This window comes from Cervus elaphus, chromosome 19 (assembly GCF_910594005.1).
Source record: "Cervus elaphus chromosome 19, mCerEla1.1, whole genome shotgun sequence".
In the NCBI taxonomy this organism is placed as follows: Eukaryota; Metazoa; Chordata; class Mammalia; order Artiodactyla; family Cervidae; genus Cervus; species Cervus elaphus.
The window spans coordinates 81,809,541-81,821,334 of NC_057833.1; the positions used below are offsets into that span (position 1 = coordinate 81,809,541).

Here is an 11,794-nt window from a genome sequence, read left to right on the forward strand (position 1 = left end):
TTTTAAGACAACTGGTAAAAATATTCTCCAGAATAGTTATGATGGTTATAGAATGCCAAAATTGATTGCATTTTAAGGAACCCCTTTTCCTGGTAATATATTTTTCTTTTAGCAGTTCCATGTTCTTCAAGGTGTATCTTCAAGTTAAAACTTGCAGTTTACTCAGTAAGGTTAACTCATTCAATTAAAAATGAAGCCAAGCCTTTAAAACTCACTATTAGAGGGCTTTCCAGATGGCTCATGGTGAAGAATCTACCTGCCAATGCAGGAGACACAGGTTCAATCCCTAGTCCAGGAAGATCCCACATGCTGTGAAGCAACTAAACCTGTGAACCATAACTATTAAGCCTATGCTCTAGAGCCCGGGAACTGCAACTACTAAAGCCCACATACCCTGGACCCCATGCCAGTTAACTAGAGAAGCCCCTCCAACTAGAAAGCAGCCCTTACTTGCTGCAACTCGAGAAAAGCCTGTGCATCAACAAAGAACCAGTAGAGCCAAAACTAAATAAATAAATAAAATTATTTTATTAAAATTACCATTAGATTAAAAAACATCAGCTTTTGTGTTAAACTCATCTAAATCTTTCATCTTTCGAGTACTGGGTGGCTGTGTGGGGACTTAAAAAAAAAAAGAAAAAAACCCAAAAGACCAGGCAATAAGTTTAGATAAAACACCCCTGGAAATTCTTATTCTTTAATATTTATTCAATGATCTGGACCAGTCTGTAATTTTTCTAGATTATAAACAAAACTATCTTTGCAAGAAAAAAGAAATGTGCATGTTTATGAAATATCAGAAGTAAAAGGTATTCTAGAATGATCTCAAAATGATGAATACTAGAAAATATTGCATTCATCTATTTGTGAAACAGTTTTACCTTTTGGTTCTTGCACAATGAGATGTGTACACTCATTCATTTTCAATTGTCCCATGTACTGTCCTCCATGCTTTACTGTGAGCTGCTGAACTGATTTCCTGTCTAAGGTACACAAGCCAGTCACACAGATTATGCAACCAAGAAAAATAGGACACTTGAAGTCTTCCATGTTTATATCAGTATATCTAGCTATTTTCCTGGGGAAAATGAACCAAAAAAAAAAAAAAACCACAAAAACCCATAAATTAAGATATCAAAACACCAGACAGTTTAAATTTTATCTGAAGAATGACAAACAACAGAAATAACACTAATGCTTTCTTCATTTTTTAGGAATTTAATCAATATTAAGGGAAACTGACAAGCACACTTAAAATTATATTAACTGCTCATCTAGCTCAAACCATGTCTCTAAGAAAATTAATGCTTCAGAGTTTCAAATAAAACTGTTTTAGGGGAAAATATATATATATTTCAGTAACTATAAATCCATGCCAGTCAAAGAAGTGCATTTTCCAAACTTATAAGTCTAAATTTCTAACTAAAAACTCAAAGGGTCTTTGGTTGCCTACTAGAAAAACAGACTTTTAATCCTTTCGCTATACTATACAAATAATAAGCAAAGATTTTCAGCAGAATGCCAACAAAAATACCATCATTCTGCTGCCCTGGTAGGCAGATGTGCTGATCAAACAGGCTAGGAATGGGGATGCCAACATAGAGACATGTTTAAAATATGCTGGATGGTGCTGAAAGGAAGACTGGAAAATGTCTACTTAATTTAAACAGTGGTAACTAAATACTTATTGGTTGTTAATCTAATTCTAAGGGAAACTCAATTCTATCTTTTGAAATAGGCTCTAAGCTCTATGAGGCCAGGGATGCTGTCTTGTTTTGCTCTCCAGTTATATCTAATGCCTAGCTCAGGACAGGTACATAAAATGGGTTAAATTAACATTTACTGAATAATTACATCTCAGTGAATGGCTTATATATGTTTACATTCAACCTTAAATATGTCCCTTTTGGGAGGAAATACAAATACCAAAGTGGCTAAAATTTATTCTCCATCCTAACATGAGGGCATGGTATTGAAGGCTAATGCAACATAAAAGTTACAGTTGCCACACAGATTCTCTCAACTATTCTATCATTCTTCACTGCTGAAAACAATTTTATTATCAAAGAATTTCTTATCTTGTAGCTAATGCTAAGTCCATAGCCCAGTCTACCTAACAACTTATATCTTGATAATAAGAACTTATAGATTATCTTTTGTTTTCATTAGAGAAAAGAGTAATGATCCAATTTTTGTCCCAAAATAACAAATCCATAGGGGATACCATAAAAACTCCCCTATGAAAACCCATAATATGCCAAAATGATAACATTTATTCAAATCTAGAAAATATGTAAAATATCTCTTACTTCTCCTGTGACTTCTCCCAAAGTGTTTTTATCCAAGAAGGAAGCAAAATAGGTTTCTTTAGGTTTGCAGCAACTAAGTATTTTTTACTACCAACTTCTCCGGCAATAAGGTGAGTTACTGATATGTTAAGGTCTCTGTATACGCGTCCACCCATCATTTGTACATATTTATGAACTTCTTCCTGTAGCCCCAAAAGAAAATTATTAATACAGAAACAAACAATATTTCTTCCATTTTTAAATACACTGTCCCATAAACATTGTTTGTTGTTGTTAGCTTGAACACACAAATACTTCTCATCACTACAAGTTAAATATTCATGAAGTTACTCTTTAGAAGATAAAGTATACATTTTAGAATTACCTTTATGCACATTATTTTCCTATGTTTATCTTTTGCAACTCCATGAATTTAATTATCTTGCTTCTACAGTGAACACTATATACTTTAATATACTATGAAGGACTGATGTTGAAGCTGAAACTCCAATACGTTGGCCACCTGATGCGAAGAGCTAACTCATTTGAAAAGACCCTGATGCTGGGAGAGATTGAAGGCAGAAGGAGAAGGGGACAACAGAGGATGAAATGGTTGGATGGCATCACCGATTCAACGGACTTGAGTTTTGGGTAAATACCGGGAGTTGGTGATGGACAGGGAGGCCTGGTGTGCTGCAGTCCATGGGGTCACAAAGAGTTGGACACAACTGAGTGACTGAACTGAACTGATGCACATACTTAAAAATACACAAATTACATATAGAATATATGAAAAATGAATGTAAATCTCAGAATCCTTTTTTAAAAGATTAACTATGGTGGAAAAAAGTGACTCAAAGACAAACTCATTGATTATACAGAGAAAAAAGTGAGTTTCCTTTTTAAATCAAAACAAAAAACTTTAAGTAGTCAGTTTGCAATGAAAGAGTCCACTGCATTCAATTTTGAAGAGAAAGCCTTTGACAAAATTCAATATCCATTTATGCTTGCTTCAGAAAGCAAGCACAGAAGGAACATATCTCAACATAATAAAAGCCATATATGATAAGCCCACAGCAAACATTACCCTCAATGGTGAAAAATTGACAGCATTTCCCTTAAAGTCAGGAACGAGACAAGGGTGTCCACTCTCACCACTACTATTCAACGGTTTTGGAAGTTTTAGCCATAGCAATCGAGAAGAAAAAGGAATAAAAGGAATCCAGATTGGAAAAAGAAGTAAAACTCTCACTGTTTGAAGATGACATGATCCTCTACATAGAAAAGCCCCACCAGAAAATTACTAGAGCTAATCAATGAATACAGTAAAGTTGGAGGATGTAAAATTAACACACTGAAATCCCCTGCATTCCTATATACTAACAATGAGAAAACAGAAAGAGAAATTAAGGAAACAATTCCATTCACCATTGCAACAAAAGAATAAAATACTTAGGAATAAATCTACCTAAAGAAACAAAAGACCTATATATAGAAAACTATAAAACACTGATGAAAGAAATCAAAGATGACACAAATAGATGGAGAAGTATACCATGTTCATGGATTAGAAGAATCAATAATAGTGAAAATGAGTGTATTACCCAAAGCAATCTATAGATTCAATGTAATTGCTATCAAGCTACCAACGGTATTTTTCAGAGAACTAGAACAAATAATTTCAAAATTTGTATGGAAATACAAAAAAACCTCGAATAGCCAAAGCAATCTTGAGAAAGAAGAACAGAACTGGAGGAATTAACTTGCCTGAGTTCAGACTATACTACAAAGCTACCGTCATCAAGACAGTATGGTCCTGACACAAAGACAGAAATATAGATCAATGGAACAAAATAGAAAGTCCAGAGATAAATCACTCACTACAATGGAGAAAAGATAGTCTCCACTGTATACGTATGGGAAAACTGGTCAATTACATGTAAAGGAATGAAACTAGAACACTTTCTAACACCATACACAAAAATAAACTCAAAATGGATTAAAGATCTAAATGTAAGACCAGAAACTATAAAACTCCTAGAGGAAAACATAGGCAAAACACTCTGACATAAATCACAGCAGGATCCTCTATGATCCACCTCCCAGAGTAACGGAAATAAAAGCAAAAATAAACAAATGGGACCTAATTAAACTTAAGCTTTTACACAACAAAGGAAACTACAAGCAAGGTGAAAAAACAGCCTTCAGAATGGGAGAATAGCAAATGAAGCAACTGACAAAGAATTAATCTCAAAAATATACAAGCAGCTCCTGCAGCTCAATTCCAGAAAAATAAACGACCCAATCAAAAAATGGGCCAAAGAACTAAACAGACATTTCTCCAAAGAAGACATACAGATGGCTAACAAACACATGAAAAGATGCTCAACATCACTCATTACCAGAGAAATGCAAATCAAAACCACTATGAGGTACCATCTCAGGAAGGTCAGAATGGCTGCTATCCAAAAGTCTACAAACAATAAATGCTGGAGAGGGTGTGGAGAAAAGGGAACCCTCTTACACTGTTGGTGGGAATGCAAACTAGTACAGCCACTATGGAGAACAGTGTGGAGATTCCTTAAAAAACTGGAAATAGAACTGCCATACAACCCAGCAATCCCACTGTTGAGCATACACACTGAGGTAACAAGAATTGAAAGAGACACGTGTACCCCAATGTTCACTGCAGCACTGTTTACAATAGCCAGGACATGGAAGCAACCTAGATGTCCATCAGCAGATGAATGGATAAGAAAGCTGTGGTACATATACACAATGGAATATTACTCAGATTTTAAAAGAATGCATTTGAATCAGTTCTAATGAGGTGGATGAAACTGGAGCCTATTATACAGAGTGAAGTAAGTCAGAAAGAAAAACACCGATACAGTATATTAATGCATATATACGGAATTTAGAAAGATGGTAATGATGACCCTATATGCAAGACAGCAAAAGAGACACAGATGTAAAGAACAGACTTTTGGACTCTGTGGGAGAAGGCGAAGGTGAGATGATTTGAGAGAATAGCATTGAAACAGTATATTACCATACGTGAAACAGATCGCCAGCCCAGGTTTGAGGCACGAGACAGGGTGCTCAGGGCTGGTGCACTGGGACGACCCTGAGGGATGGGATGGGGAGGGAGGTGGAGGGGGGTTCAGGATGGGAAATGCATGTACACCCATGGCTGACTCAGGTCAATGTATGGCAAATACTACTACAATATTGTAAAGTAATGAGCCTCCAATTAAAAAAAAAAAAAAAAAAGATATACAATGTCATCTAGACTCTGTTACATGTCATAAACACCAAATGCAAGGTCTTTCAAAACATCCCCTACACAGTGACAAATTAAATGTGCAAATATATATTGACCATGATATTTCACTCAATATGGCAATACTTACCCTTTTGTCTTTTTCCAGGCTTGTACAAGACACGATTACATCAGACATAACCATGTTATAAACTGGATGTTCAGCTCTTGGGACACATCGCTGGTGGTGCATACAAAATACGACTACTTGAGGACCAACAATTCTGCAACCAAGCTACAAAATCAAGGAAAGTTTATTAAGTAGGAAAAGACTTCCAGTTTTAGAAAACTATATTTTGTAATACTGTATTTACCAATTCTTTAGAGAAGTTGATCACCGCAGAAAACCCACCAAATTGTTAAAAAAACAAACACACGTTATATAATTTCTCAGACATACCACACATTAACACACAAGCAAATCAAACAGTGCAGGCTATCAAAAGAAATTAGCTCCAAAAGTTATACTCACTCAAAATTGCCATTCAAATTTCAATCTCTGAAACAAACACAATCTTAGCAATAGGGGATACAAGTAACAGCCTTATGCCATAATAAGTAGGAAACATCTACCTTTACTTTTCAAAAGAAGCACCCAGCCAATGAGGCAGTTAAGTGTAAGAACCCAAATAATTCCCCTGTAAAATGCCTATTATGCTACAAAAAAGCATAATCCTAGGTAGTTTCTACATTTGTCTTTTTAAACACTGCTCACAACTCAATGTTTTTCCAAGGAAGGCCCACAGAAACTTCTCCTAAGGTATCACTTTCATTGCTAACTGAGAGAAGTAACAATCTTGCTCAACATCAGCACATCCAGGCCAGACTAAAAAGCCTACAGTTGCCTAAGTTACCAAAGCATAACTGATGCAAATGTCTACAGGGTAAATGTTCATTTCTATCTTTTTGGTCAGTCATAAGAAAACTGAGTATTCAATGCTATTGATTCTATCTCACGAGCGGTGTTATTTCCAAAAGGAGGGTAAGACCAATAATGCTTTTGGCAAACATGGACACAGACCTTTCATATACTGTATAGTACTGCATCTAGCTACTCTTCTATATTTTCTTCTCCTTCAAACAAGAGTCACTTCTTTGTAATTTGGATGGAATTATAGCCAGTTTACTTTTATTTCAATGCTTCTCTCTTGTCCAGACACCAAAAAAGTAATGAGTCAGTAGACTCTAGAATCAACAAAAAGAAATAAGATGGCTCAATGGTATATTAGCAATGGTCATCCCCAAAATGCTTCCTTTTAGCATATAATTTTTCATACCCTATACAAAGCACAGGTACTAAAATTCAAGAGCACACAGTAAAGACAGTAAGTAAACAAGGAAGTCTTTTCTTACTCTACAATCAAACTGAGTTTAAGTACATTAGAACTTCATCAAAAAATACTTCACTACTATAGGGTTAAATTATACTAAGTGAGGTTAAATTCCCTGAAATATAAAAATCACATATTAAGCAAAGTCTGTTCTGTGCTGTGCTTAGTCGTTCAGTCATATCTGACTCTTTGTGACTCCATGGACTGTAGCCCGCCAGGCTCCTCTGTCCATGGGGATTCTCCAGGTAAGAATACTGGAGTGGGTTGCCATGCCCTCCTGCAGGGGATCTTCACAACCTAGGGATCAAACCCAGATCTCCTGCACAGCAGGTGGATTCTTTACTGTCTGAGCCACCAGGGAAGCCCAACCAAAGCCTACTGGAACATAATTACCCTTTAAAAATACTATTCTGGTCTTTCAAAACCAAAAGATTCCTCTCAAGTCATAATTTACAAAACACATCATGACCAGTAAAGAACTTATGTCCATTGCAGCAAAAACAAACCAAAAACACTACCTGAAAGAATACACTAGAAATTAGCAAACCTTTTTGAGATGATCAAAGGCATCACCACTAAAGGGATCACAGATATACAGTGATCTATCATTCTCCTTTATTTTCAATGCCTCTTCTTCTGTAATAATCTGAAGATATTCTTCTGATTGGAACTCTTTTATTGACTGAAAGAAAAAAATAATGCATATGAAATTATTCACCTGTATTTATGTCCTGTGAATTCTATCTTCAAAATCTATCTCAAATCCAGCCTTCTTCCTATCAAAAGGAACCATCATCTCTCACTTGGCCTGTGCAGGAGTCTCCAAAGGGGTTTCTTCTCATCCTTTGCCCTAAATCTATTCTCCACACAGCAGCTACGAATCTTCTCAACAATACAAATCAGGTCATGTCACTCTGCGCAAAACTTCCAGCAGCTTCCCACCACACTCAGAATAAAATCCTCATTTCTTACAATCACCTACAAGACCAGAGTCTGGCCCTTGCCTGTTTCTGTCTCCCCATGCTTACTTCTTTTTTTTTCTTCATTTATTTTTATTAGTTGGAGGCTAATTACTTTACAATATTGTTACTTCTTCCTCTAATCCCTTTGACTCACTCTTCTCTAGCCACTCCTGCTTTCTTTCCAGGCTTAGAACAAGCTAAGCATGACCTCATTTAGAGGTTTTGCTTTTTCCTCCCACTACCTGGAATATTCTTCCCCCAGGACTTCACCTGACTTATCTCACTTCAACCACATCTGCTCACATGTCACTTCCTCAGAGATGCTTTTCCTGGTCACATGTCTCTAAAATATTCTTTCCCCATTTTATGAAGAAAAATAACATAGATGTAGTAATATGTATACTAGCATATATAATATATATAATATATATACATACATACACACTGTTTTTATCTCTCTCCCTTGTAAGAATGAAAGTTTCATGATCTATCTTGTTTGGCAACAGATCCTGGCTCCCAATAAGCACTCAAATATTTCCTTAACAAATTTTGAAGTCCTTTCTTACTCTCTGAAGCAAACTTTAACATTCATCCCACATCTCCTGTTCACACTACACTACAGCCACAATAAAGCAGGATAGACACTGCAAGCACCTTCCCAGGGCCTGTGTATGATTATTTCCTCTGCCTGAAACTGAAACCTTCCCCACATATTCACACGGCTATTTATCTCACCTCCTTCAAGTGTCTGCAAATATCAACTTCTCCACAGAGAATATCACACTATATTTAAAATAAACTGTAAACTTCCCTTCTTCCTTAACATCTTCTGGAATGCTTTAACTTGTTTCACATTTCTCCTCCCATAGCACTTTGCACCTTTAACATACTATATAGTTTACACATTTATATATGACTAGTTTATTTCCTATAGCTAGAATAGAATGTAAACTGAGAAAGTATGGATCTTTGCCTGCTCTCATCATCTCATCACTGTGTATCCCAAGTATTTGAACAGTGCTTATCAGATTTGCTGAATGAATGAACTTTAAAGACAAACCTGCTACAAGTGTTTCTTAAATACATAAGATCTTGTTAAAAAGTAGATTCCAATTGATAAGTCTGAGTTGGGGTCCAATTTCTCAGGCCATGGTGATGCTACTAGGGGAGACACTACCCCTACATCCTCCCACATAAAACTATATAATAAAACATACTTTTAACAATTAACAACAACAAAAACAAAAAATGAAGTGTAACCAATATAGGACTGCCTCAAGTTTTTTCAACACACAAAGGTCTATGGTTAGTAGACAAAAGAAAACTACTTAATTTCTAAGAATAGTATGTCCATCACTTTCAATATAAATGTCATTAAAGATTTCAAGCTCCCCAAAATACATGATATACTAATATCAAAAGTGTGTTAACAATGAGATATCTACAAATGTAGAGTAAAACTTATGAAAATAAAATAACCATGACTAAGACATAAAAGGCCTAAATCAAAAACACTAGAAACAAGAAAATGAATTCACAGCAAGACATTGTCAAGTAGTCTTACCTCAAGAGCTTTAAAAAAACATTCAGAATTGTCTGAAGACTTTAAAAACTTCACAAAAAACGGTTCTTTTTCATTTTTGGACATTTCTGAACTGCCAAAATAAAGGAACCATTAACAAGAGCAAAACACATTACATATAAAGTTAAATGTTTAAAGCACCTACTTTTCTGCGCAGGTAAGAATGCCGAAGTACAAACATTCTGCTCTTGCCCATGAATTCGTACATTATGGTTTGTAAGAAACAGTGGAATGTGAACAAAATCAAGGGAAAAGATGACAACAACCAATCTTCGTAAATCAAAATAAGAAATTAATGTTGCTAAACTGAATTCATCGAGGACCTTTGCTCTGGAGCTCTAAAGTCTCCTAAGCCGATGGTCATTCAATTTCATTTTGCTTGAGAATGCTCAGAACGAATAGGTCCCTGAGGTCATCTGCGGCCCTCGAGATAGGTTAAGCCCTCAGTAAACGAACTTTGAATATAAACATGAAAGCCAGCCATCCAAGTCAGGGCCCTAAAAGGCCAGAAGCTCCCGCTTCCCAGCTGCCAGGGAAAAGTCCGATTATCAGTCCAGCCCCAGTCACTAGCTCTCCGGTGTCCCATCCACCGGTCCGGGGACCGGTTACAAAGTCCGGAATCCAGGGCCCCTAAGGCCAGAGGCGGCGTCGAAGACCCCTCCCACCCCCGCGAGTTGGGGAGGGAGCTGGGTGCTCACTCTGAGCTTTACTCACCTCAGTGGAGCCTGGGGATCTCCGGGCGGCGAGTGGGGGGCCGCGCGGCGCGCGGGACTGCGGCTGGGGTCGGGCGCCAGCCCGGCGCACACCCGCCGCACCCGGCGGGGCCCCCAACCAAAGCAAACGCAGACCCGGAAGTTGCCGAACCGCGAACCGACTTTCGCGCCAACTGCGCGGTCGCGCCCGCCCCTTCCGGCGGAAGTGACGCTACCACAGCTGCAGCGGGGGGGCGGGGAGGGCGGAGACGAAAGAAAGCGGCGGTGGTGGTTGGCTCCGACCCGGAGGCCAAGGTGTTCCAGGAAGGCTGTGGCAGAAGCTTCGGCTCAGGAGCTGGAAGGGCGGGTCTTGCCTTTGCGGGAAACTGGCCAAGCGCCGAGGGCTAGGGCTTTGGGGCGGCGGGTCAGAGGTATCTTAGAGCAGGAGTTCGCAACTCCAGGGCCAGGAGAGGTTAGTGGTGGAAGCGGAGCCGCTTCCCGTTTCTCGCGTTGCCGCCTGAACCGCCGAGCTCCCCCTGTCCTGGGAAAAATTGTCTTCTAGTAAACTGGTCCCTAGTGACAAAAAATGTTGGGGACTGATGCCTCAGAGCAGACCCTAACATCTCAAAAAATAAAGACAGGTAAAAGAGGGTTTCTTTAATAAATACTTTATGCCGAGAAACTATATGTTATCGAAAACAACCCTGGAAGGCAAATACTGATTTGCATTTTACAGATGTAAAAACTGAGGCTTAGGGAAATTAAATGAAGTGTTCAAGGTCACAGTAAGTGGTAGAAGTTTAAGACTGCACCCAAGTCTTTTTGACTCCATGGACTGGTGGACTGGATTATTTTCTTCCAGTATAGCCCAAATGTGTTCACCAGCTACAACAGCCAAGGGTCTAAAGGAAAGAAAGACGTCAGGATGACGTGAATTACACACCTGGTGCGTAGGGGGTCTTTGCCAACTTCAGTAGTGCCCTCTCTGGGACTAACACCCCATTCTCCCACCTTGAGCATCTCATTTTTTTCTCTGTAGCTTCCCAAGTGTTGGGCAGATTGTGGGATGAAACCTAATGTTCAAATGGCAAAGGTAATGGGGAGAGGAGGTGAAATAGGATTAGGATCTCTGGCTTGTTGATGGCCAATGACATTGCTTGGTCAGCGTTTCTTCTCATTCTATTCTTGACTGTTGAGAGTGAGAAAATCATGATTTGAGTAACCTGAGAGTTTAATGAACTGTACCTTGGTTTTTCAAACGTCTAAAGATGGTAGATAGCATCTTGGGTCAAAGTGTGTGAACACTTAGGTGGAAGGTGAATCAGAATCAGTACCTGAAAGACCAACTGAAAGGCCTGTTGTCAGGGAGGAGGTGAGGAAAGCCTTACAGATACACCAAAGTTACTAGACTTGTTTAAAAAAAAAAAAAAAAAATGAGAGACAACCCTGCCACAATTCACTGTGAAGGAGCAAATCTGAGCTGATATAATAATTACTATTTGTGGGGTGAGTGACAGTGGACAGAGGGCTCCTGCTCACTCTGCTGGACAGTCCTCTAGAAAATGGGCATTTTGGGCCACTGTCAACTTTAAAAACCGCACAACCTGAGAGTGGTGA

General features: G+C 38.4%; 1 protein-coding gene across 3 annotated transcripts in view; it reads right to left on the reverse strand.

Moving 5' to 3' along the window:
- Positions 1 to 10,367, reverse strand: part of TOPBP1 (DNA topoisomerase II binding protein 1) — a 72,777-nt gene extending 62,410 nt beyond the window's left edge. The window contains exons 1-6 of one of the 3 annotated variants that reach the window (XM_043874458.1): positions 10,200 to 10,367; positions 9,468 to 9,553; positions 7,489 to 7,623; positions 5,702 to 5,845; positions 2,310 to 2,491; positions 882 to 1,078 (exon numbers count right to left, since the gene is read on the reverse strand). In XM_043874458.1, the coding sequence (XP_043730393.1) occupies positions 882 to 1,078; positions 2,310 to 2,491; positions 5,702 to 5,845; positions 7,489 to 7,623; positions 9,468 to 9,551 (742 nt within the window). In that variant the 5' untranslated portion in view covers positions 9,552 to 9,553; positions 10,200 to 10,367. Of the gene's footprint in view, positions 1 to 881; positions 1,079 to 2,309; positions 2,492 to 5,701; positions 5,846 to 6,631; positions 6,796 to 7,488; positions 7,624 to 9,467; positions 9,559 to 10,199 lie in introns of those variants that run through there. The other 2 variants (XM_043874456.1, XM_043874459.1) reach the window with 2 other exon arrangements.
- Positions 10,368 to 11,794: the final 1,427 nt, after the last annotated feature.